Raw genomic sequence first — 27,937 nt, 5'->3', positions numbered from 1 at the left:
AATACTTACTATTTCATACTTATAAATACTTGTCAAAGGTTCTTTGGCTCGTACTGTTTTATCAAACAATTATGAAACAATGTAAACCTATCCACTGATGTAAACATTACTTATTATCTATAAATCAATACTAAAAAAGTATTTTTTTAGGAATATTTTTATTAAAAGATTATCATAGACAATTGACGTAAATCAGCTGTCTCAGTTGTTGTAGATGGCAGCACAGCATCACGTGAATTTTCATGGCGGTGTTGTAGGGCTGGCCCCGTATCGTCTTGTGATTTCACCAAATAATTGCTGTTTGAAATAAATAGTGTTAAACAGCAATATTTTTTAATACCGGGTAAGTACTATGATATTTAGAGGCTAGCCATGAGCTTACTACGGGCATAATACGCTTTTGCGCGCGACTATTACTTGTCAAAGTTGATGGTATAGGGTGCACCAATTTGGATGTGTAAGGGTGAATTTTCGGGGTGACGTGAGCCAGGCGCCAGGATGTCTGCCGGCCGAGTGGGCGTCGCGGCCTGGAGACGTTATTGATTCACTGCATAGTATGTGAGGTGGGAAAACTGGGCTAAAATGCCACAGAGTGTCTTGCATCCATGGGTGAAGGACTTACAAAATCGATTTTTCGGGCAATACCGAATGTTTGAGTAGCCGTAGACATGTACAATCGGGACGATATGGTTTAATTTTATCGCACTTTCGATGTATTGTTTTTAGTGATCAAGATGAGTGAATACTGGCTAATTAGCGCACCTGGCGACAAGACCTGCCAGCAGACTTGGGACACCCTGAACAATGCGACGAAATCAGGCAACCTCAGTGTCAACTACAAATTCCCAATTCCTGACTTGAAGGTAATTATTTAATTTTTTCATAATCCAAAGCATTCCTGATAGCCTACTGAATACCATATTACCATATTACCATACTACTTTTATTACTACTGAATATTTATTATTCATATTACATTATGCCATAAAGGAGTACTAGTTAACCTATTTTAAAATATTATAGTAGAAACAAATTTTTGATAATAATTAAATATTAATGCTCTCTACCTTAATTATCAATAAGAAATTCTGTAGTATCATCAAATTCAAAGATATATTATAATCACTAAATTAGTATAGAATATATTATAACTGTAAATATTTGTATAATATTGCAGACACTACTGTTACAATAAATAATTTTAACAAATCTAATTCAAAATGCCATTATATTTATTTATTTAATTAACTGAATACTGAAAGAAATAGTTTCTACCTTTTTAAAAAGTTGTAGAGTTAAACTACAGTTTAATTTTCTGAGGTGACTGACTGTTTTATCTCTTATGTAACATTAAATTTCAATAAGGCTGCCAATGTATGAAAAGATGCCTGCATACATTTTTATAAATTATGTTATTTGCTTTTATTTGTAGTTACCCTACATCACTATTGCTAGTGCAATTAATTAAAGCATTTATATACCTAACATTTTTTTTTTTCAATATTAGTTTTATTAACTAAAATAGAATAGAAAAACACAAAAAACATGGGGAAAGCAGTGATAATACTTAGTGTAGATATAAATATTTATTTATTTATTAAATTTTGCTTGAACATGGTACAAAAAAAGTAGATGTTATGCATAATTCATGACCTTCATATTCAGCCAAAATTGGCGTGCAAAAGCATTAACATTATTTTAAAACGAATAATAATTATAACATTACGATGATAACGCAATTATACAATTTGGTTCCCAAAGTTATAACTAAATTATATATAAAGGAAAGGATATATATATATGATAGTTTACTTTAGTCTAATTCTAAGGTTGCCTGGCAGAGATCGCTATTAAGCGATAAGGCCGCCTGTTGTATTACTACTTCGTTCGATATGTTTCTGTTTTTGTTATATTTTAAATATGTTAATGTTGTGGTATACAAATAAAGAGTTTAATAATAATAGTTTAGAATACTTCTTAAGAAATTAAAACTTTACATGTCATGCCCCTCAGTAGTTATTTTAGTCTTGCTCTTAGTTATTTTGCTTTCATCTGTATAGACTTATTTTCGATTTTAGGTTGGTACATTGGATCAGTTGGTGGGGTTGTCAGATGACCTCGGTAAACTGGACACCTTTGTGGAGACCGTCACCAGAAAAGTTGCTCAGTACCTGGGCGAGGTAAGTCATTTAATTTCATATAATGATTTTCTACATACACAAATTTTCAACATGATCATCAGCAAACAGTTTTCTGCACTTATACTAATTACTGTCAACCCATTGCCAACCCACTGCAAGGCACAAGTCTCCTCTGAGAAAAAGAAGGGTTAAGCGGTAGTCAACCATGCTGTCCAAGTGCAGAAACGTGTGTTTATTAATAAGAGAGAGAAATAAACTCCTTATTTTAAACAACATACAGGACAGTTAATTTAATTAATTACCACTCACTGCTGAATTTATTATAACAATGACATAACATATAACTTATATGTCATTGGTCTCAATATATGTTTTCTGGTTAAAGAAAATACAAGTTATTGTGTGATTATAATATAAGAATTTACAAGTTAATTATATATATATTTTTTTTTAATTTGAATCATTATTTTCATTTGTTTAATATTAATTCTTTTATTCTTACTATTTTTGCTTTTAACATAATTTGATTATTTTTAACTGGACTTACTTTAATGTTGTGTATAACAGTAAGTCATAACTGTACTCGGACAATAAACTATAATCTAAAATAATTAATGACAATACAGTGGGTATATCTAATGAAATAAATAAATATCCCCTGACAGGGAATATAATTAACTTGAAAACCTGCTAAATCACGGGAATGTAGAATAGGAGAAGTTTACCCCTGTTTATTATTAGACATATTATTTGGATATTATTTCCACTTGTGTGCCTGTGCTGTAGGAGTTGAAAAAGCTGTGGGAGAAGATAAATTTTTATCCTCCTGCCCAAGCTAGCCGTGCAGGCGAGTGTTGTATGAGGTGACTATGGGAATATAACGGAGAATGGGCAGAACATTGCTTTATTTTACTACTTCCCTCTGCTGTTACCACCAACCTGTCTGCCCAGCATGGCTATTATGGACAAACCCTACTGTTTGGAGACGCCTCAAGTCCAGCAGTAGACTGTTGAAGTCTTTTGATGTATAATGCTACTTTTAATATTATGTTTATTTATTTATTTCATTAGGTATACCAACAATACACTGTATTATCATTAATCATTTTAGATTATACTTTATTGTCCAAGTACAGTTATCACTTACAGGTATACACAACATTGAAGTAAGTCCGGTTAAAAATAATTAAATTAAGTTAAATACTATTATATACTGCATCGTTAAAAGACTACCTCCCCGGGCAACGGTGAGTGCCATGAATTTAAGTAGGAGGTCCAGTGTTTTGGGATGTATAATTTCTGAATTTTCTCTGGTCTGGGAGGCTTTGGCCCTGGCTGGTTACCACTCTACCGACAAAGACGTGCCGCTAAGCGATTTAATGCTCCAGTGTTATGCCGCGTAGAAACCTATTAGGGTATGTTTACCATACTCCCTAACAGGTTAGCCAACTACCATCTTAGACTGCATCATCACTTCCCACCAGGTGTGATTGCAGTCAAGGGCTAACTTGTAGTGGAATAAAAAAAAAATCTTTAAAATTGATTTTTATTCGTAAAAGAATAATCCTTAATTTTATAAATGAAAAGTGTGTATATTGGTTGGTCTGTGCACCAACAGTTTGATGTGATGTGATTCTTTGAAAAGAACATAAAAAAAGAAAAGTGTAACAAAACGTATACAATTTGGCAGCGTTATCGCTTCATAGCGATTTTTTCCAGGCAACCAATGGTGAATAATACCAATGCAGAGAACTAGAGATAAACACGACCTATTCGTCCCTGCAAAATTGCACAGTTCCTACAGCTACTATAACCTCTTCACGCTTTTATAAATTTATGGGGTAGTAGTGTACACGCAAATAAACAGTGGGCACATCTGGTTTAATTTTTTTATTACTTTGAACAGGTACTAGAAGATCAACGTGACAAGCTCCATGAGAATTTGATGGCAAATAACAGTAAGTGAGAGATTTGATTATTTCAAAAATTAATTTTATATGGCACTAAACATTTTTCATTTGAATTTCAAAATAAATTACACATTTTTGTTTAGTGCCATTATTGCTAGCTTAAATTTTTTACAACTTAGCAAAATACGATACTAGAAAGTGTTATCTATTTTAAACAAATATTTACATTTGCATGAGATGAAATCGAGATATAGAGAGGTAATAAAAGCTCTGTAGCATGTTTGGGGAATTTTCGTTAGAGAGTTTAAAGCTATTTTAAATTACGAATAGGGTGCTGCCAGCATGAGAACTAATTAAAAAATGGATAATAATGAAGGTAGAATGAATAAAAAAATTTAAAAGCACAAAGTAGTGCGAAAAATTTTAGCATGTCGCTGGATTTCGATGGTCTTTAATTGTTTATTTCAAATTACGTTGTTTATTTATTTTTAATTTTGTATTTTTTTTTTAAGTTTTGTAATTTCTTTAAATATATTTTGCATGTTATAATATTTAATCGGTCATTTATTTAAAATATTGATTGATAACGAAACATCAGCGTTCCATGTTTTATATGTATTTATGTTTATTTGCAATTACACACAATTGCACAATATTATTCAGATCAATGTGATACATTTTTCCATCATATTTATATTGGTCCAGTATTAGCTGTAAATTACCTTAAGCAAGGACATTTTTTTTATTTTGAAATAAAAAAAAATACGAGAACGTTTTAAATGTTATTGGTTACCCACTCGCTGTGATGATGATGAATTAATAAGAAAAATTAATGTTAATAAGAAAAATATTGTATCTTAATTAACGCTTTGACCGTAACTTTTTTATGTATATTTACATTATCCTTCATATACTTACAAGATTTTTCATTTATATTAATTAAATCATAACACATTAACACAATATTATAAAATAATATGTGTATATGTATTTTATATATATTTTTTCTGTATACATACAACCATAGGGTCAAAAAAATAAAAACGATAACGTTTTTAAGTGAATAAAAATCGTTATCAATCGTTTGGTCCCACAAAATATTAAAGATAAACGACTTTCTGTTTCTTTTTATGGTAAAAAAAATATTACATCAAAGATCTTCAACATTTTTGGTTTAATAAGGCAAAGTTCTTTTTGCAAAATTATTATCGGCATCTCATTCCGCTGGTTATATAAATATTGAGCTATTGCACTAACTTATATTACTTGTAAAATATAAATATGTATAGTTAAAATTTTATTGTCAACGAATCTTTTCCTACAACTTAAGAAAAATCTTTGAAATCTCTCGTTTCAGTATACTGAATGTCGGATCTTTAGCGTTTCAATTAATTGGTATTCTGTTAGAAGAGATTCGATGATAAGATTATACAATAACAATTTACTTTAAAGCTAAGAATGTTGGTTGGGTGGACAGTGTTTTTATTTTTATCTGAGGTTCACTTACATGAAACTATGTGGAACCTCCATCAATTGATGGTGTGGAATGCTACCTGAAATGCTGTATGTTATCTTTAAGAATTTATTTTGCGTCACCATTTTAATTTAGTCGACGATTAAATTTAAATTTCGATCAAGAAAAGAACAATATACACCGTAACATATTACAGAAATACAAAATATATATTTCCAATTAACTTAATACATCTAAAGGAAATATACGACGCTTTTTCTTAATTTGTTATAAAATTTTAACAAATCTAGTAAATCAGAGATAAAATGCTCATATAATTTATGCAACTACATAAATATTCGAAAAAGGTATCATAAAGAAGGGCAGTTCTCAGAAAAGTTCTAAAGTAATCATTGCAAACATCTATCAAAATAATTATAATATCTTGTAAATTATGTAATATATGATCACCATCATAAACGTCATGACGAAAATGAAATTTTGTATATATCTATTTTGTTAGCATTCTCATTATCAAGGATGAATTCTGTATGTTTTGAAGCTTCTTTTCTGCATACACGGGCTGTTTTTATCACAATATGTATTTAGATGATATGACACTTAGATTGTGAATGTTAGTTTTGGAATTGCATTTCAGTGTCTGAAAAATGGAAAAAAGTTTGCGGAAGTAAGTGATTATTTGTATGTACTAGAGTGTAATTATGTTACAGCTTCTACAGTCTTAGAGCTTAATAAGTTCTATAAAACGTATAATACATTATTATATATTTATATAAAAAATGCTATTTTTCTTATTTTATGTTTCTTTTAGCCGATATCACGTTTAAATATTTAAAAAAAAATATATTATGAGAAATCACTCGCTAATGCTTTTTAGTATGTTTATTGAATTAACTATGATAATTTTTGAATACAAAGTTCATAGTTTAACAGAGAAATCAATTATTAAATGGAATTCAAATATTTGTGAAGCTTGAAGGTAAGAATTCAATTTGTTTTCAATTAATTTAGTTGTATTAGTTATTTTATGAAATTCACTCAGAAAGACAAATAGATGACTTAGTAAATTCTAAGATTATTTTCAGCCAGTGATAACGTCCACCAATATCTTTTATCTGGCATTCGCTGACGTCATTTAGTTACCGTGGTGAATACACGTCGATATTAATAAATTCTTTGATCTCTGAGCGTTATAAACTGCCTTTTACTACTCCGCTATGACCACACGAGAAATGCGAAATATGTTACATAAATAAAGTTACAACAGATTTAGAGGTAACGAGCAGATCACCAGAATTTACGCGGAGTATATTTTATATATTTTGATGTATCATACAATGTATACTGGCATAATTGTTCGATGGGTATTATTGTAAAATGCACAAGTATAATAAGTAATAGTTATTGTGTCCGACAGAATAGTTCATTGCAATCACTGCCTCACAAACATTCATAGCTAAGCCGTAAGCTTTAAAATTCGACCATGCTTCTTGCTTCTTATCTTTTTTTTTGTAATTACTATTTAGTTTGTTTTATTATTTATTTTATTTTTTCTTTCTTTCTTTCTTCACTCCTTCCCTCTTGTAACGTCCTACATTAATTAAAATCCCTGGTTCACAAAATGATGAGACTATAACAAACACGTAGTTTTATTAATCGTTTCGTGTGAAATATGATTTAAGACGCGATACCGAGCCACTCGAAGATATACGGGATCAAGTGACGTGTGATATCATAGCTTAAACGCAACCGTAATGTTTTGCAGAGTTGGTAGCGAACTCGCAAAATCGAGGTTCGAAACGGCACGACAAATACAAAGTCGGCCAGATTTTTAATATCACTAAGTCAAAAATAAAGGACGCTGCCCGGTCAGCCTGTTTGCCATCACCAACTCTGCCGACTCCAGGCATCGACTCATACGCGGACCCCGGCGGGGGCGAGCCACCCCCCACCCCGACCTCGCCGGTCGCGGACTCGGCTTACTCTGACCACCATGGCTGCTGGCCTTGCGAGCACCGCGACCACTCGGACTGTGAGGCCTCGCACCAGTCGCACCCGTCGCAGCCCTCCAGCGGCCGCAGCTCGCCGCGCTGGGAGGACGACGACTGCGAGGAGCGCCACCACATCCTGACGCAAGGTTCAGGGCCGCCCACCCCCTAACGCTGCCCTTGAACGAAATTTGAGGCTTCGCTTGACTCCCGCGCTACCTGAACACTTCAAAGCGAATCGCTTCTTTCATTAACAGTAGCCTTAGTGGGGTTTGCTCGCTAGCAATTTAGGAGTCGTTTTCTGTCTGGATCTGTATCGTCAAAGTAAAAAAGACTTAATGACAATGGGTTTAGAGTCGAAAATCGTATACTATATCCTGATTTATGTTTTACGAATGAGCCCGAACTATAGAATTGGAGGCAAATTTGAGCTTTAACTAAATGCAAATAATATACATTTTACTCCGATGTTCAAGTATTTCCATACTCGATAACGACTCTTCGAATGCGATCGAGTACTAAGGCTACAGTGTCATTAGTAGCAGATTTGCGCGTTCGCAAACGAGGAATCGTTTCCGAGTATCAAAACACTACCGTTAAAGTAAAATGAACCTAACGTTACACGTTGTGGAGTTGCAAATTCTGTAATCCTGTTTTTATTATGTTGCTGTAGAAGTGTAGACGAATTTAAGCGTTAAAACACGGTACATACATTTCGTTTTACTCTGACGTTACAGAGTGTCGATAGTCAGAACAGACTTTCGATACGGTGCGTACAAATTTTATACTAAGGCTACAGATGTCAACCTGTCGGAAGTATCGAAACGTTAAAACAAGAGTCACAAGCCATAAGTCTCAAATACTGTTCAAACTGCTTTTAGATACCCGGTAGGTCGTAACCTGGCTAATTGTGAGAACAACATACGCATAGCGCTAGCGCTACCTGTCGTTATGTATTTCGTTATATGTTATTCGATTCATAAATGGAACACACGTATTTCACACAGTTAATATAATGTGATGGCAGTGATTGCGTTTTTCAAAGTTGACGGTATCTTTTTTACAAACTAATACCTTTACATCCCAACAGGTGGCGCTGGTCGAAGTGATATACGAAGCGCCATCCTGAATTTTGTTTGACAATATAATTATGACATAGTTGTATTCCGATTTAAACTACTTTAAATTTTTTTATATCTGTGAAGTTTAGGGTGACGCTAAAATGTTATGAGTTAGGTAAATTTCATTCAGTATTATACACTCCACTTGTGAATGTTGCTTTTGGCGGCTACAAATTTTGTAAACCAACGAGTTTATAAATACACAACAAACATACTTTAGCTAATTGGAAATTTCAAGAAGCTGATTAATTCAAACGCTGTATTTATAAACTAACCCGTAGTATAAAGGTCTGACCTCTCCCTCTATGACGTGTTTAGTTCACATTATGTAATATGTGCGTTATCCCGCGTCCATGAAATTGTTTAATAACAATTTTGGACCTTTTTTTTATATTTTGGTTGGCAAATATGTTTTACTTTTATTATTTGCATATTTTTTGCTATTATATAAACTTATATATTATGTGTATTTGAGTTAGTTTCTGTGAACAGAATTAGCTTGAACTATTTTCGAGATTAAAAAAAAAGTACAGTCATCAGTACATCCCTCCATCCAGTGGCGTGCATTGGGTTTCTTACCAGGAAAATTGCATAAAATGGCAAAAATCCTCCTCCTATACGAGCAATATATAAATTTTAGGGTAGGCAGTGCTTTTGTGCATGAAGTGCACGCCACTGCGACATATCGCCGCGGTTGCATTTATTTTGCATTAATTTTGGCATATAATGTCTGCAATAGGACTTTTAGGGGCGCGCCTCACACGTTACTTTTATCACATATACACAAACCGCAAAACTCAACGACGCCATATCATATCGCAAAGTTTGCCACTATAATAAATTAACGAATGACCTCGACGGTGTTTGTCGATTCCGTTTCTATTTTCTAAGGGTGAAATATGAGAATGCCGCTATGTTTACTCCAATAAAGGAAACACACAGAATGAAGTTTAATTTCAATAGTGTGTTATTTCAATAATTCTAAAATGTTATCATTATTAAATATATACTTATATTAAATTTATGATTTAGGTGTAATTATTTATTCAGATATATTTTATTATGGTATATTGATCTGAAATGCAAAATGCTGCACAGAACTATTTCGTTGTTTTAACTAAGAAACGTTAAATTATATTTATATTGTGGTGAAAATAAATTTTGAAACGTTTTAAATTGAAGGTAAAATATTATTAATTTTATTATTGTTGTATTTTGATACTAGCTTAGCATTAGATTAGATGTTAGCATATTTTGATACGTATGTGGTTTGACTTTTATGTGTTTCTATGCATGACTTATTGTGATATGTATATGCATGCGTGTCGTATTAATTCCTACATCATTTGTCAATACTATGACTACGAAAAGTTTATATACTTGCGGAAATACTCTTTCTGGTTTGGTCTAATGTTAAGGTTTGGTCGTGTTATTTATTTTAGTCAGTAGTGGTAAGGTGAATGTCTTTTTAAAATAAATCTTTGAACTTTGTATGCCTGCTAATTCTGCTGTAAGAATTAGTTGTGTTATCGCGCTACTATATGTAATCATCCATAATATTTTAGATGACGACAATGCGGCGTTGCGGATACGGCAGTTTTTAAAACACCTCGAAAACATTTTCTTCACGTCTAGCGGAACTTTACTTTAATTTTTCCGTATAGCATGTAAAACTTGTAAAAATTTAGTACTACCAATTATCTAGTTACAGCGAATCAGCTGCGCAGATGTTGTTACATTGATGAATGCAAAATTATTGTAGCGAATCATATAGCCGTTCGAAACGTTTTCGATCGTGATTGGATGAGTACGCGTCATATACCTAGTGCCTTATTTCAAGCGAGATAGCATGAATCTCGCCTTGTTGCATTTTATTCGAAGCCATAAAACATATTTGAATACTTTTACATTGGTTTTAGGCGATGAATATGATATACATACAGACATACTTTGTATGTTCTAACAAATGGCAATTAAATTTGAAAGGTGTAGTGCTGTGCAACCGGTTTTACAAAAAAAAGTGTGTTATCGAAAATCATAAACCTAAAATCTAGCATTGTATCTGGCGTAGGCCAAAACTCTAATATTGACTAAGCTCACAATCATTTACATATCTTGCTATTGACAGATGATGTTTGAGGATAATTTTATTTTTACATTTTTTTAATATTATGTTATAAATTATGTATGATGGATGAATTGCATGTAATGTGTGCATTTTACGAGTGAATGTATAGTTTTCGTTTGGCCTGTCTTGATATAGATTTCGGTTTGCTTGTTTTCTCTTTTTTTTTTTTGTCAGTCTTTAGCACAGTAAACAAATAAAAGTAATCTTAATATCTAACTTTTGTTTCGATGATTGATTGAGTTCAAGAAAATATTTTATTGTTTATTAGGAATAAAATATTTTCGTTGTAATTTTTTCACATCTCATAGTGATACTATGTGTGTAGCAGATTTTATATTATAGTAAGGTCTTGAATGTATGATTAAAAACATTTCGCTTGTATATTATGTTCTACAATATTTTTTACGCGTAAACATTTTTTCATCTATGAGGTGTTGGAAATTTATTGTATGTTTGGTAACCGACTTCAAAAAAGGCTCCGGTGCGTTCTCTCGTATAGATTTTGGCATAAGCTATACATGTTTTGAAATATTTCACTAAGGTGAGCTTGTGAAAAAATAATAAGTAGGTTAAAGTACCATCCTTATTGTTATCCACTGGATGTTACGGTACTTGTGTAAAATATTGAAGTCGGTTACATTTTTATTATTATTTTTAGTGCCCACTTCATGTCCAAAATTGAAATGTATGTTTTTTAAATGGAAACAACAATTTAAAATATTCGGGTATTTATCTTCTACCGGAATATTTATTACCAATTTGCCTACAATTTTTGCATAAAAAAATTTTTAGTGGCGATTATAACTCACCGAGCAATAATTTTGTAACTACTTTCCATTCTTGTCTGTAGGAAATCATTTCTCACCATTCCAAATCGGTCATTGTCAGTCGACAATTAACGGTCCGCAAATGAGTCCCATCCATCTGGCAAAATTTATTGTTTCACGCATGCAGTTTCTATTTCGGTACATCCCTAGCACAAAATGTGCTAATACGCTAACTATTAGTAATAAAGTCACTACAAACTTGGCGTTCCAAAAGCGCTTATAAAGTAGGCCTAATTGAAATAAATGTATTTTTAATGTGTTAAAATTTTCAAGCCATGACTTACGTTAACAAATGAACCCAACCAGAATTAATCAAGTAAAAGTAAAAAAGTTAAAATATATCAGCAAAAACGAACACTTGTTCCTTATTTTTATTGAATACATTATTTGAATACATTACCAGACAAGTTTGTAAAAATAAAATATTGATGCTCCCCCCTCACCATAAAACCACAAGTTTGTGAAAAAAAAATATACTAATTTTTGGACCTAGTAATTACTTGAAGAATGGCCTTGAAATATGTGCGATTATTTGGTGGTATCTTGCAGGTGACCTGCCCACCTATTTGACCCGTTTCCAATGGGACATGGCAAAGTACCCCATCAAGCAGAGCCTCCGCAACATCGCCGATATCATCAGTAAACAGGTATTTGAGTATTTTATATTTTTAACCTCAATTTACCACATACATAATTTTGTTCTCTGTGCATAAATTATGCTCAAATCTACAAATAATGCCATCCGTTCTAATATTACAGAAATGCTAAAATGTGTCTGTTTGTTTATTGGGCATTTGATGGGTATATAGCTTGCGTCCTAGAAAAGTACTAATCTAATGGAGGATGTAAAAACAGCCTTGTTACCTATGTAACGGGAAATTAATGGTACCCCCTACGGCTTAAGCCGTTTGCAACAGACTTTTTGATAATATATCATGCAGCATATAATGGTATGATTCTTAGGACCATTTCTATATTGGTTTATGTCAGTGATATATTACGAGTATTCTGTGGAAATTTCAAACGCTTAATGGTAAATAACTAAAAATAAACAAGTCAGTGTGTTGTAAAGAAATTTCTAAATTAACAAGTCTACAAATAGTATTAACCTATTTTTCTAACTTGTCTTATAATCTATATTATATAGAAATTTTTATTTGTTTTTAGTGTAAAGTATGTTTTAAAAATATAATTAATGAAATGAAATGCAACACAAGAGTGTTTGAAAATAAACTTTTCCCTAAAAGGTCAAGTAACTTAAAGATTTACATTACAAGTAAAAAATAAATAGACTAGTGAAAAGGATGGCACTTTTATTTTTAGACTACTTTTAGATATTGTCCACCAACCCGCACTGGGCCAGCGTGGTGTACTACGGCCTTAACCCCCTCTCATTGTGGCGTACCCATGCCCTGTAGTGAGCTGGTAATGAGATTTCGCGAGTGGCTCCATCTGGTGAAACTATGAACGTTCTAAAAGCAATAATGTGGTATCTCAGGTGGGACAAATAGACGCTGATCTGAAGGTCAAGTCGTCCGCCTACAACTCGCTGAAGGGAAACCTACAGAACTTAGAAAAGAAACAAACGTAAGTATCATGTATATTCCAGGACCAAAAATACATTTCCTGCTATACATAATAAGTTAGGTTGTTCCTAGTGGCGTGCACTTCATACATGCGCAAAAGCACTGCATACCCATATTTTTTTAATATAACTCGTATTGGATGCGAATTTTACCATTTTATGCCAAGCACCTGATTTATGCATACCCTGGTCAAAAACCCAGTGCACGCCACTGGTTGTTCCATTTGAGTTAAAGGGACCCTATAATACATTGGATCATTCCTCTACATCCTTAAGTTAAAAAAGTTTATGCGAAAGAAATAACAAAATAAGCTATTGCATATAATTTAAAAATCAAAATATACATCGCACAAAGGGTCGAGAGCGGGAGCATGACGGCGTAAGAAAGCGTCACGCCGTTCGCCGTGACGGCATACGAGTCACTTTTACTGCCAAGACCGATATGAACTAAAATGTACTGTTTCAGTGGCAGTCTTTTGACGCGAAACTTGGCTGACCTGGTCAAAAAGGAGCATTTCATTCTGGACAGCGAATACCTCACAACGCTGCTTGTCATCGTCCCCAAGTGAGTAAACTGTACTTAGGTTTTTTTTTTTTTTACTGATCAACTCACGACATTCGACGACATATAAAACAATTAACGAAAAATAGGTAGGATAAACGTTGTGAGGTTTGAGACACTCAAAGCGTTTATGTGACAAGGTAGATATAGTGATGTTTTCTGTGCAAATATTATGCTCAAATCTAAAAGTAATGCCTAGCCACATGCCATGCCATGCCATCCGTTCTAATGTTACAAAAATTATAAAATGTTACTGTTTATTTTATTGGACATTTGATGGATACATAAAACATAATACAACTTGCATCCTGGTAAAGTACTAATCTAATGGAGGATGTAAAAAAACAGCCTTTGTTACCTATGCACGGCTATACCTATAAACGGGAAAATAATGGTACCCCGAGATAAAAAAAATTACAATCGTGATCAAAATCGTTGGCAACAGTCCTTTCGGTAATGTATAATGCATGCTGCATTATACGTTACCGTACCAATAATGGTTTGTTTCCTAGGTCCATTCGTTTATTAGTTTATGACAGTACTACGCATCTTATACGCACTTAATAAGTGATATATTTCGAGTCTTCTTCGCTCTATGGTACATAACTTAGTATCATAACCGTACCAGTCGTCAGTACCCAGCACAGCAAATTTATGATTACCAATTGTTTATTTTCGTATTTTGGGTAAATAATAATAACATGATTTCGACTGGCGCAGAAGAGCGCTGAGGTTTCAAGTGGGAGGTCCCGGCGAAATTTTCTCTGGTATGGTCTAGTGAGGGGGCTTCAGCTGTGGCTAGATACAATCCTACCGACAAACAATCATTAATCCTAACTTAATATTATAAATGCGAAAGTGTGTATGTTTGTCCGTCCTCTGCGCACTAACTAACCAACCGATCAACTTGATTATTGGCATAAGGTTAGTTGAAAGGACGGAGAGTGCCTGGGATAAAAAGTAGCCTATGTCAAGGCTACTTTTTATCCCAGGCAACGCAAGGTCCCCACGGTATTTGTAAAATACCTTGATAAACGTAGTGAAGCACGCGGGCAACATCTAGTGAACATATGAAGCAGGTTGTCAGGCGTAGTGTAAGATATTCTAGCTTCGTCTACCTATATGATTGCGGGTAAAGATATCTCTGCAATTTGTATGGAATCAAGAGAGCGCCATCTATTGGCAACACTGTGAATATTTGGATGTACTCGCAGGTCGATGTTCAACGACTGGAACGCCAACTACGAGAAGATCACAAACATGATCGTACCACGTTCCACCCAGCTCATCCACCAGGACAACGACTACGGCCTGTACACTGTCACGCTCTTCAAGAAGGTAAAGCATCACTTGATTATATCCCCTGACAATTACATTTTACTTTTCTACATGCCATAGCACAGTAAAAGAGAAAAGGAGAAGTTTAAACCCGTTTAATATAACACTTATATGATTTAGATATAACTGCCACACGTGCGACCATGTTTGAAGAGTTGATATGCATATGTATCGTCTGCGAAAGGTTCATACGTTATTTGTGGAATTCAGTATATACTTATATAATATGATTCCTAAGGTAATTTTGGACCTACCAATGCATAAGTTTAAACAATGTGATAAAACTCATTTCATAAATCGTGGTTACTATATGATTGATAAATTTCTTAACGACAAGGCTGCTTGGAAGCAGGCCGCTTCGCTGTCATCAAGCATACAGGACAGTAAAATTCTAAAGATTGTAAAATGATGTTGAGAAAGAGCAATTTGCTGAGTTAGGTACTCGCCGACTCTTCTGGGTCTGGAATCTACTTTCCGAACCGGTGGTAGAGTCACTACAAACAGGCTGACTTGATCTTTAAAAAGTCCTTATACTAGGCCCATTTGAAATTAATTAATTTCGAATATGTAAAATGGATATACAGGACTTACATCATCAATATTAAAAAAAATTAGGCCGAACGATTAAAAAAAAATAGATCAAAATCTATTTTTTTTGTAGATTAATATTCCCTATTAATAGCTTGACCGTCTAACTTATCACTGTGATATATTTATATGATAGAGACTGTCATAGAATGCTGTAAACCCGGGAAAGTTAAAGGTTCCTGCATTATTTTTAAAACCCCAAAATAAACGAGGTCGAAATCGCGGGCAACAGTGTCAACTAGTATCAGAATAAATTACTAAATAAAAATTTAAAACAATAATAATACTCCATGACGACATATATAGTATTGCTTTTTATTTGATCAGAACATTTCAATAAATAAGTAATAAAAATTTACTTCAAATTGTCGTTATACTTAACTTTTTTGTATAGAGAAAATTTTACTGAATCGTGTAAAGCAGACGATTTAGTCAGAAGTATCGTCAAGAATATCATTTTTCGCTATCAAGATAAATAGACTATTAATACGCAAAGTTCTTTTAACCTCAGTACACAACCCCTTATGGTAATCGTGACCGTCGTAGGTGGTGGACGAGTTCAAGCTCCACGCGCGCGAGCGCAAGTTCATCGTGCGCGAGTTCTCGTACAACGAGGCTGACCTGGCCGCCGGCAAGAACGAGATCACCAAGCTCGTCACCGACAAGAAGAAGCAGTTCGTGAGTTGACGCACGCACGCACGCACTTACACGCACGCACACGCATCTTTACTTTGCCCTTCAAACTAGATTCAGAGGGATCTAAGGTTTTGTTAATTATTTGTCAGATTGAATATATCGATCTTAGTGCACACTAACCTTTTTTAAATTTGTAGTAATAATTGACGCACAAAACAGATGGCCCACCCGGTGGTAAATGGATAACCATGGGCTATAAATAAAGGTCACGTCCTGCAAAACTTGTCTGTAATTATACCGGCAACCACGACCTTCGGACCGGAACAGAGCAATGCTGTGTGGCTGCCGAAATAAGCATAACCAGACGAGCTCTGCCACAAAATTCATTACTACTGCTATAAGTACTTTAGTTACCTTTGTAGCGTTTGCATTTCTTAATATTTTTTCATGTTCTGCATTTCTTAATACTCGTCAAATATAAAAACAAATAATGATTTTTTAACAACAAATAAACTGAATAACATAACTTAAGTAAAATACCTTATCATACATAAGCAAAGGAGCTTACAGACAAAATAACTCTAAAAGTTAAAATTTTTATATAATAGGTTGTATTTGTGCCAGGGTCCATTGGTGAGGTGGCTGAAGGTGAACTTCTCCGAGTGCTTCTGCGCCTGGATACACGTCAAGGCTTTAAGAGTGTTCGTCGAGTCCGTGCTTAGGTAGGTGCATACTGTACTATACATCCATGAATTTGTACAAGGTCTTTTGGAAACGGATTACTGGGACACCATAAAAATATTATTAGTGATACCACTGAGTAAGTCTAGTCATACAGAGGTATACTCCTCGTTGAAGACCCCACATCATCGTCGATAGTGCCAATTAAAATACCACCATTGTGGCAAGTTACGCTTGAGATAGAGTTACCTTTTTTGGAAAACCTTTCTCGATTGCTACTAAGGATGGTTCCTTAGATGGTCTTAAAGTCGAAGTCAAATATTTCTTTATTCAAATAGGCACATATGTGGCACTTTTGATGCTTCCATTAAATGTAAAATATAACATAGAAGTGAGTTGGTGGCGATAGCTATAACTAAATGCGAGGGTTCCAAACGCGCCCTGGTTTAAGGAGAAGCCCACAACAAACAAACAGTTGTTTTTATTTTGTTGTCAATTAAAACTATTAAAGAATCAACCTGGTTAGAGCAATATTTACACCCAAGCATTTTTATCGTTGACGTAGTCCTTAATAGTAGTCCTATAAATAGACTAAGCCTACGTTTCACACAAACTTTGAACTTTTTCAGAGACGTCTCCAAGATATCAACTGGTACTTTATTGTAAATTGTAAAATTTTATGCCATTTCCTTTAAATGAATTACTTATTTTATGTAGTCTAGTATATTGCACTTCAAGTTTATTTTCGCTTCTAATGTTCAAATTATTGTATTATTAATTATTTACATTTTCTATTAAATTTAGATATATTTTTGTGAACATACATTAAATTTTCAAATAGCCAATACGGCTAAAAACTGTCATTATCTTAGATCTTCTACTTTCCGGCTTTGATTTTGTTTCTTGGGTCACATTGTTGCCATTGTAATGTGACCCGCTAGACCTTTTTCAACAGCAGATGAAATGGTTGACACCGCGTAATTTATTTTACTAATCTAGTTATTCTCAGGTTAGAACAAGATTTCCATTATTATCAAGATTTGATCTGTGTGAAACAAGTTTCAGCTGCCCGGTTTTAAGGTTGATTTGTTTGTTTAAAAAGATTCAATATAAATATGATAGCTCTCTGCGGTCACGGTTTATGGGTTTTCGGAAATAGTGATGGGGTCGTATGAAAATACTAGACAGTTCAAATTAGTAGTTAATAAAAAACATAACAATAATGATGACAATAGAGGCAAAAAGAAAAAAGGTATACAAAGCAAATACTGCAGAGTTAAGTCATAAAATAAATATATCAATGGACCACAGATTAATACTAGACTAATATGTAATGTAAAAAGGTGCGTTTACACGTAACACAGGTTCTTGCACTCTACGTAGAGGATAGCCAATTTCACCTTACTCTGCAGTCATAGAATACACGTCACAGTGTACCACAGACTAATATACGTGTAAAGTATAAAGCTGCGTTTACACGTGTCGTGTCGTGCTGGTCGCAGGTACGGGCTGCCGGTGAACTTCCAGGCGGTGGTGATGGTGCCGGCGCGCAAGAGCTTCAAGAAGCTGCGCGACGTGCTGCAGCAGCTGTACGCGCACCTCGACCACTCCGCGCAGCAGCACGGACAGAACGCGCAGGACGTGAGCCCGCCTCGATACCACATACTCCATCGATCCATCAATCAATCAATCGTTAATCAATCAATCATTAATCAATCAATCAATCAATCAATCAATCAATCAATCATCAATCAACCATCCATCCAAAGCCACTTTCCCAATAGCCCACATAATCCATCGATCAATCCATCAATAAATCAATCAATAATCATTCGATCATTAATTTACAACACCAATTACACAAATTAAATTCAAATTCAAATCTTTATTTTCGTGATTGCAGGTTAACAAATTTGATCTTATAATAAAACAACAAGTCCTGTGCTACAATCTGCCATTCTATGGCATGCAAACTATAATAACACCTTTATTATAAAACTATTTTTCATAGTAAAAAAAAAAAATTAATTACATAAGTAAATTAAATTATACAAATTGAAAAGAGAACAAAATAAAGAAAATTGAAAAAATAACATAAATATATAACATGATTGATACAATAATGCAACAAACGTAACTTCTAGTAATTATGCTATCATCAATCAAACAATCAATAATTTATTTATTTATTTTTATTCAATTAGTATGGTTAACACCTATTACACTAACTATATGCATAGTCAATTTAACTATACAAATTGAAAGGAGAACAACAAAAATTAAAAATAAAAACATGATCATTACAATAACGGAGTAACAATAGTAATACCTTCTAGTAATTAGGCTATCATCAATCAATCCTCAATGTTTATGGTACACTGCAATTGACGGGTTGTTATAATTTCAAAATACTGTTCTCTTTGTTAGTTTTTTTTTCAGACCTTACTACAATGCATAATGACATGAATCATAGATATATGTAATATTAGATATTTTTCTTTTTAACAAATAACATATACATAAATAAAAGACGGATACTCATATGTATTTGCACAATTTGTGAGAAACAGAATTTCCAGCTGATAAGCTATAACTATAGTTTGCCATACCACTTTATCATGCATTACTCATAAAAGGGAAAACAACTGAGATGTGCAGGAGATTTCTCTGTGCTAATATTACCATCTATGGCAATCACCAACCAGTGGCGTGTACTTCATACATGCACAAAAGCACTGCCTACCCTAAAATAATATATAACTAGTATAGGAGGAGGAATTTTGCCTTTTTATGCAATTTTCTTGCTGTATGCATACCCTGGTAAGAAACTCAGTGCACTCCACTGTCACTAACCCGTCAACCTTTGTTCAGCCAGAGGTTTTGTCTATAAAAACCACACTGGCCTGACGGTTTGGTGATTGCAGTAGATGGTAGATGTTTTAAATTGAATTTTGATTGCAGACCGCAGAACTGGCTGGTCTCGGGTTCGGGCAGTCCGAGTATTTCCCGTACGTCTTCTATAAGATCAACATTGAGATGGTGGATAAAATATAAACAAACATGGGACCGCATTACAATTTATTTTTAGGTGAGCTGCCTGGAAAAAGGTTTTTATTTGAAATAAATAAATTTAAAAAAAAATCCCCCGTGCGTTTTGGAACGCCCGACGTGTGACGAAAGTTATAAAGTAAAAACTAATCGAAGTTTAACTATTTAATATTGAAATTGTTTAACTTCAAGAGAGGTTTGTGGTTTTAGACTAGAGCGAGAGGGGTGGAATCTGCCTACCGTAACGCGTTACGTAACGAAGCGGTTTTATCCCATAAGAAGTAATCACTTAAACAAATCATTATATATCGCTACTAAGCCATATTTATCCCAGTTTTTAAGTTTTATTTTTTCCTGTCCATGTCTGTTTCATTTTGTGGTTAATAAATAATTGGTGTAAGGGATACCTTTGACGATGGCAGAGATGATTTGGGTTATTATTTCTGAACTTCTCTGGTCTGGTCTGGTGGGAGGTTTGGACCATGGCTAGTAAAGTATAGACTTATCGCCAATCGTTGAGCGTTACGGTACGAAAACTTCACTTGATCAGTATTGTTAGCTAAGTGATGATGTACAAAGACATTTAGTTTGAATTATTCAATACTAGCAGTCCCTCGCGACTTCGTCTGCGTATAAGTCAAACTTAAAAGAAAGACATATGATGTCGAAGACCTTTTTTAGAACTTTTATAGGGGAACAACTTTGTCATACATGATGTTATTGAAACTTTAGCCGTTTAGTCTTTAGAAGCTCTCAAAAGGGAAACAAACCCCCGTTTTCAACCATTCTTTTTCAAATCGGACTAGTAGTTCCTGAGATTATCATGTTCAAGTAAGCAACCAAACTCTTCTGCTTTATGTATTAGTATAAGAGTAGAAGATAAAACATGAATTTTTACAAGTACCCTGCACTTCACCAGCTTTTGAGTTATAATAAATTTTTTTGTTTGTTTCCAGGTAGTGTTACCAGGCAGAGCTGCTGTACGTCTGTCCATCTAAGCGCTAGTGAACAATAGATACAACTGAAAACATTTTACAACCTTGGCCCTTGAAAAATCTAAGACAATATATAATATACCTATATTTCTACATTTTTGTTTTTGTATGTACAGTTATCTTTTGATTTTTGCGTGTTTTATTGATGCAGGTTGACACTGTACTATATATATAATAATTATTATGAATGAAATATTTATTTAAGATGCCATTTTCTTAGAGTAATTTGAGCTTTGGCAGAAATTCCGCGAATTAAAAATTCCGGTTGAAGGAATATTTTTTGAAACGCAACAATTTTATTTTTCAGTATTAAAGTTGCGTCGATTATATAGAGTAGTTTTTTCGCGACACTGTATAAATAAATGTATAAAATAAATTGTTCAAAAAATTATATTGGAGTTTATGCAAGAGCTATGTAAATAAGAACATTCCTCATTATAACTTGTGTAGTACATAATAAAATATTATTCAAGTTACTGTTTTTTTGTTGTTTTATTCTTAATAACATCTAAGCCCACAAACCCACATTGCAGCAGCGTGGTGGTTTTATGCTCTAAAACGGTATCACCTATGAGAGAGTAAGCCTGTACCCATCCAGACGTTAATAGATTGCAGACGATGATGGCAAATCTTATTTTTTGTGGTAATCTTTGGCTGTGGCTAGTTACCAACCTATTGCAGAGATATGCCGCCAGAAACCGATTAGGAGTTAATTAAACTATCATAACCCTAAAAGGTTAGCTGGCTACTATCTAAGATTGCACCATCACATACCATCATGTAAATAAGGAAATACAGAATTGTTTCATTTTGCAAAGTTTTCTGCAATGTCGTGTCTTGCAGTACCATTGATAATTCTATGGCATTACTCTTACAAGTTTTCTCTTGTTGATTTGAGATCACAGCATAACAAATAATGGCAAAACATCAAACAAGATGCATACAATATAATTAATGAATACTAAAAATATAGATTATAACCCCCCAAAGGAATGCCAAATCCCTAACCACTAGGGTATCACCGCTTTCTTTGCAATATTTATGTTATTCTTAAAGTATGTATTAGTGTTAAAAAACAAAATGAGGAAATTCTGAAGCACCATACCATTAATTGATAACTATTTTATCATTTCAAGATTTCCTCGTAATTACATCAATACAAATAGTTATTTAAAAATCTGCAGATATTATATTTAACTTTCGTTTTTGTAACGTTCGATTATTTGCTTCTATTTCCTAGGTTTATGTAATTATAAATTAAGAAAAAAGATATTGGAGCGAAAAACTTTATTACATTATGATTTATGAGTACAACACCTCACTGACACCCTCAGTCTTTCCACTCATCGCTTTCCTCTGTTTTATTATCATCTTCCAACATTTTGTTCAACAAAGAATCACCTTCGTTCATTCTGTTGAACAGAGAAGTTAATAATTTCTTATTTATATGGTCGGTCTGCGTTATTTCTCTAGGTGGTTGCTCCTGAATTTGTTCTGCATTATTCACGCTCTCTTGCGGTGCTGGCATCATTTAATCAAGAAGTGTAAAATCTAAAACAAAAATTAAGCAAAAAACACCGAAAACAGGGATTTATATAGTGAATATAAATCATCTAAATTGAAGACCCGGTTTTCTCCATGAAAATAAAACTATTCTTTCTACTCAATACTCATGACACTGACAGCATTTTCAGTAGTGAGTGTCAAATTATTCCGTGTATATTAATAGTCTGTCATTTTGAGCTGCGATTATTTCTTAGACATAATACGAAATTTCTGCAATCTGACGCAGGAATAAAGAAAATATTTATATAATGTTACCTACGGTAAAACTTCACCGCGATTCTAATTGATGACTTCTTTAATACTTGTTCATATATGCTTCCGTTCTGAAAAATTAGGCTGATCTTTTGCGCAAATAATGAGCTATATAGCCTGTTTGTTATCCGATGAGGAAATCAACCGTTCTGCGAGATTTTCCGAATGATGCGAATGCTGCGAATGATTTCCTCTACTGGAAATAGGTCTTTTGTAGGGATTTCCAAATACCACTGTCTTGCGACACTTGGGTCAAGCGGCTCCATGTGACTTGATGGTTACCAAAACAATATGTAACCACTATTGGGCAGCCATACTTAGTTTTAATGCCTTTTACCGTTTTCAGCCATATGAGCTGCGTTCTTCTTGATTATTTAATTGAATTTAATAAAGTGGGCAACTGTCACGTCTGTCATACTGACAAGTGGCAACACTGCGAGAACGAACGTCGTCGTCCTTCCGACCAGCGACATTTTTGTCGGCTGGTGTATTCATTTTATCAAAAAATCCAATAAAAGTTAGTAGTTGTGCTTTTATCACTGTTAAATTATTTAAATTTCACCCATTTTAAAGTGATTTAGGTTCAAATTAGATATTAATTCATTAATTCAGTTTACATTTACGTTCATACATAGGGTAGCAGTCTTACATAACTTAGGAGACATAACCTGCATTTTTTTAACAAAGTGCTAATAATTTCAGAGCTGTGAAAATGTTGGGCCGTCTAGCACCGGGTGTGTGCACCCAGGTAACCATGGTGGTTAACCATCAGCAAAGCCGAAATATGGCTACCTTGAAAGCCATTTCTATTCGTTTGAAGTCGGTTAAGAATATCCAAAAGATTACCCAGTCCATGAAGATGGTGTCAGCTGCCAAGTAAGAAAAGTTTTTTTTTTAAAACCATACAAGTTTATTAAATTCTGATTGTGTTGAAAGGAATACAAATAGTAGGTACCTACAATGTTTATTAGCAAAAAAAACTACACTATAAAGTGGTTTCTATGTATGATTAAAGTCATCACAATCTAATGACAATGTTTTCCGTCATTGATTGTTAAGTAAAATTGCAACAAAATTATATTTTATAAAAACTGGAAACATCAAGTCAGTCTGTTAGAGAGGCAAGAAACTCAGCAAATTGCTCCTTTTCAAAAACATTTTATAGTTCTATCTTGTTAGAGAGTGCGGAGTGGCCTACATATTATGCCAAATTTTTGGTGACTATTTTGGTAACATCAACCAAACACTAATTCTTGTTAGCAATAATTACATAAATCCTAGACACTTTTTTCATGATTTCTCTAATAAGGTTAAGTTTCTTGATGTGATAGCTATGAACTAATCATTTTCAGATACACTCGTGCTGAGCGTGAATTGAAAGCAGCTCGCCCGTATGGTGAGGGTGCTGTGCAATTTTACGAGAAGGCTGAGGTATTTATTATTTGTTAAGGAGTTATGTACCAATTCTTCTGATTTGAGGAACATGATATCTTCTTTTTTTTGATTAAGTATGGAAGATTCAGAGTTATGCAAGTCTGGGACTGTTAACTAAATCAGAAAAAAATTTTAACACTATAGCTGTGTTTTTAGGCTGTGCTGTATTTTTTTATGTACAGCTTTTGTTTCTTTGATGTATGATCTCACAGACAATGTAATATACAGGAAAGCAACATATAAGGTAATTTTTATTGTTCTTATAGGTAGCTCCACCTGAAGATGAGCCCAAGCAGCTCTTCATTGCTATGACATCTGACAGGGGTGAGTAAAAGCTGGCAACACTACTTTTAATACTTCATATTATTTCGTAACTGCATGTAGATAAACAAAGTAAAATAAAAAGTGATTTTCTTTATAAAGTATGTGAATGTAACTCTTTATTTTTTTTAAACTTTCTTGAATCTAATGGGTAATGTAAAGATTGTTTATGTTGTAAAACAGCTTAGAAAAAATGCAATGTGTAATATTTATTACTTAATCAGGAATGGGTGTGTTAATAATGTGTACCATCACCACCAGGTCTTTGCGGAGCTGTGCACACTGGTGTGTCAAAGGTGATTCGTACCCGCCTAAGCGAGCCTGGAGCAGAGAACATCAAGGTTATCTGTGTGGGAGACAAGTCCCGTGCCATCCTGCAACGACTGTACAGCAAACACATCATCAGTGTTTGCAATGAGGTAACTAAACACATGCTCTCTTGAACATGGTTTTCTTCATGGTCTAACTGTCTAAGCAAATGTTAATTCGGGCAGTACAGAATCGCAAATTGTGACTAAATGCTTATGGTAGATTATATGTCACTATGTCACATAGCTTAGTAGGCTTCGGCCATGGCTAGTTACCACCCTACTGACATAGCCCTGTTTGTTAGACATACCCTAACGCTAAGTGATTTAGTGTTCCAGTATGATGCTGCATAGAAACTGTTTAGGGGTATGGATTTTATATAACTACCTCTACAGTTTAACCCACTACCATCTTAGACTGTATCATCACTATGAGATTCTGCAGACAAGGGCTAACTTAGAGTGGACTAATAAAAATTCTCAGCATTTTCATTGAAGATCAAAAAAAATACTGTACCTTTAGTACAAGATTTGCAAGCTCGCATTTGAGGAGTCAGAGTAAAATTGATCTTATTAAAAGCTCAAAGGACATTGCCCATGGACAGGCCCAGGATTTGGCGGCGTGTCACATGAAATTGCCTGATTTCTTTATGGTTATTTGTGTTTTATCAACATTTCTTTTACCCTACCATTAAAAAACTCAAAAAAAATGATTAATTGACTATATTATTTTTGCACCACCGCCAATATAAAATAGAATCTAAATGTTGCCAGATATCGGAGCTGTATTTCAATCAATTATTTATTAGAAATCGATTGAAAAATTACGATACTTTTTTTATTTAATAATAAAAACGACTTACAAAACCGAGTGTCAACCTCAATTTCAGCAACTTAAACAAAGATTTTCTTAAACCTGGGTGAATAAATCAAAATAGTTTGCAGAATTTTTAAAGATCATTGTTTTTCTATGTAATAAAATTAAAACCTTCGTGACATAATATTATGTCATTAGGGGCCCAAAGCTCCTAAGAAAATGGGCAATGCCCTTTGCCTACAATACATCAGGTAGAGCTTGTGGCTGAACATTTATAAATAATAGACACGAGTACAGGAGGAATCCAAATCTCAGTGACATTTGAGAGAGTCAAGTGACTTAAATGACTGTCACTGGACTCTCTCACTCGTTGGTAAAGAGTTTTATTTTCGAAGGCTTCTGGCAGATGATGATGGCAGTTCCACCCGCGCAATCGACTTTAGATCGGAAAAAAGTAATATTAATACATTGGCAAACTACAACCTTCCAGATCGGTCGCCTGCCGCCCACTTTCCTGGACGCGGCGCGCATCGCTAACGCGATCATGACGTCGGGCTATGACTTCGGCTCCGGCAAGATCATCTACAACAAGTTCAAGTCCGTCGTGTCGTACGCGCAGTCCAACTTGCCGCTCTTCAGCAGGAACGCTGTTGAGGTATTGTTTCTTTTTCACTTGCTTTTTTGAAAACAATGTGTAACGGAATGTTGAAGGGTGCATAAGTATATTTCATAGGAAGTCACCGTGTAAGAATATTAACTCAAAAGAAGCATATTTATTTTTCTATACAAATTAATTCTAAATATTCTAAGTGTTTAAAAGACCGACACGTGCATAGTACGAGATGTAGATATTAGGGCTGTATCTGATTTCTTTCAGTGAAAACTATGGCAATGGTTTACTCAAAAACTTTTAGAGTTTCGGTTTCACAGATAATTTTCAGAGACAGTAAATGATGTACCTCTTAAAGAGTCTGTAGTTTTATTTTAGTTTTCGTTTATAATCAGAGTTGAAAGTAAAAATCTTATTGTAACAATTGGCATTTCATTTTCAGAGTGCTCCAAAACTGGCTGTTTACGACTCCCTCGACTCTGATGTATTGCAGTCTTACATGGAATTCTCTCTCGCCTCGATGCTCTTCTACGCACTCAAGGAAGGAGCTTGTTCCGAACAGTCCTCCCGCATGACGGCCATGGACAACGCCTCCAAGAACGCCGGAGAGATGATAGACAAACTGACGCTGACCTTCAACAGGACCCGCCAGGCCGTCATCACCAGAGAGCTCATCGAAATTATCTCTGGTGCTGCTGCTTTGGATTAAAAACAACAATTGTCTATGGTTTTCGATTGGCGGGAATATTTAATCTGTCACCCGTCACGATTACCAAATTATAAAATCCGGTTGGCGACAAATTATGTTTACTATATTTTTTTTGTTAAATATTTATTGCAATCCATAGCTTACTATAAGTATGAAATATCGTATTTGAAAATAATGAAAAATGGTAATAGCTGAATTCTGATTCCAATGAATGCTATCGTACCATCAGTTTAAGATCACACATTTATCTTACTGCCATTTTTTTTTTAGTGATGTATGATAACCGACATTCCCGAACGAGTGTTTCTGAGTATTTGTAAATCGCACGCAAACACATAACTGGCTTATCCACCTTTGCAGATAGTTTTTAACACTCATTCGATTCTTTGGCCGTTTAATTTAATTGAAGTGAATTTCATGTAAGGATAAAGTGGTGGTTAGCATTAAAAAGTACTGTTTAGTACATCCTGTGTTTTATTTATCATGTCTAAGAGAAACGTAGATACTTAACATTTCCTCTTTATAATGCTCTGCACATTTATAATGCGCTGCGGATTTTAAAAAACTTCAACAAATTAGCAAAGTTCTGAAGAATACAACTGAATTGACCGAACTGAACCTGCAAACCGCCTGGGTTGTTTAAAGTATGTATATTATAAAATATACTACAATATATTGTAAGGCTTATTAATATACCACTGCTGGGTAAAGCCTCATTACGAAGGAGGGTTTTACAGCATATACCCGCCACGCTGCCCCAAACCGGTTGGCGGCCATTAGCGTTTAATGATTATTATTATTATCACAATAATACCTGAACCTATGAGTTAAGACTTACTGAGAATTTATTTTAAGTCCAATACCACTACCATACAGAACAAAAATAGCAGAATAGATG

The 27,937-nt window shown here is 34.2% G+C and overlaps 2 protein-coding genes across 3 annotated transcripts; both read left to right on the top strand.

The window, feature by feature from the left end:
• Positions 1 to 204: 204 nt before the first annotated feature.
• Positions 205 to 21,413, top strand: LOC120625294 (V-type proton ATPase subunit C). 2 transcript variants are annotated; one of them, XM_039892429.1, is made up of 13 exons: positions 205 to 343; positions 727 to 863; positions 2,079 to 2,180; positions 4,048 to 4,099; positions 12,139 to 12,236; positions 13,088 to 13,176; positions 13,641 to 13,739; positions 14,951 to 15,074; positions 16,209 to 16,340; positions 16,923 to 17,020; positions 18,482 to 18,620; positions 19,941 to 20,067; positions 20,988 to 21,413. In XM_039892429.1, exons 2-12 carry the CDS (start codon positions 735 to 737, stop codon positions 20,031 to 20,033), a joined length of 1,155 nt encoding a protein of 384 aa, XP_039748363.1. In that variant the 5' UTR covers positions 205 to 343; positions 727 to 734; the 3' UTR covers positions 20,034 to 20,067; positions 20,988 to 21,413. The 2 variants fall into 2 exon arrangements, with proteins under 2 accessions (XP_039748363.1, XP_039748289.1); XM_039892355.1 differs by having other exon boundaries at positions 20,984 to 21,413.
• Positions 21,414 to 23,250: 1,837 nt separating this feature from the next.
• Positions 23,251 to 27,502, top strand: LOC120625441 (ATP synthase subunit gamma, mitochondrial). Its single transcript, XM_039892550.1, has 7 exons — positions 23,251 to 23,357; positions 23,543 to 23,716; positions 24,193 to 24,271; positions 24,541 to 24,598; positions 24,857 to 25,014; positions 26,211 to 26,375; positions 26,773 to 27,502. The coding sequence occupies exons 2-7, from the start codon at positions 23,553 to 23,555 to the stop codon at positions 27,037 to 27,039; spliced, it is 891 nt and encodes a 296-aa protein (XP_039748484.1). The 5' UTR covers positions 23,251 to 23,357; positions 23,543 to 23,552; the 3' UTR covers positions 27,040 to 27,502.
• Positions 27,503 to 27,937: the final 435 nt, after the last annotated feature.

Source organism: Pararge aegeria, chromosome 1 (assembly GCF_905163445.1).
Source record: "Pararge aegeria chromosome 1, ilParAegt1.1, whole genome shotgun sequence".
NCBI lineage: Eukaryota > Metazoa > Arthropoda > Insecta > Lepidoptera > Nymphalidae > Pararge > Pararge aegeria.
Note: the sequence above shows the minus strand (reverse complement) of the source record. Positions and strands in the feature narration are given on the sequence as shown.

Excerpts from the sequence above, each read along its gene's own strand:
- LOC120625294 (XM_039892429.1), top strand. The coding sequence starts at position 735 with ATGAGTGAATACTGGCTAATTAGCGCACCTGGCGACAAGACCTGCCAG. Across the intron at positions 15,075-16,208 it reads CTGTCACGCTCTTCAAGAAG|GTGGTGGACGAGTTCAAGCT; the intron begins GTAAAGCATCAC and ends TGACCGTCGTAG. Across the intron at positions 17,021-18,481 it reads TTCGTCGAGTCCGTGCTTAG|GTACGGGCTGCCGGTGAACT; the intron begins GTAGGTGCATAC and ends TGCTGGTCGCAG.
- LOC120625441 (XM_039892550.1), top strand. The coding sequence starts at position 23,553 with ATGTTGGGCCGTCTAGCACCGGGTGTGTGCACCCAGGTAACCATGGTG. Across the intron at positions 23,717-24,192 it reads AAGATGGTGTCAGCTGCCAA|ATACACTCGTGCTGAGCGTG; the intron begins GTAAGAAAAGTT and ends AATCATTTTCAG. Across the intron at positions 24,599-24,856 it reads TGCTATGACATCTGACAGGG|GTCTTTGCGGAGCTGTGCAC; the intron begins GTGAGTAAAAGC and ends CATCACCACCAG.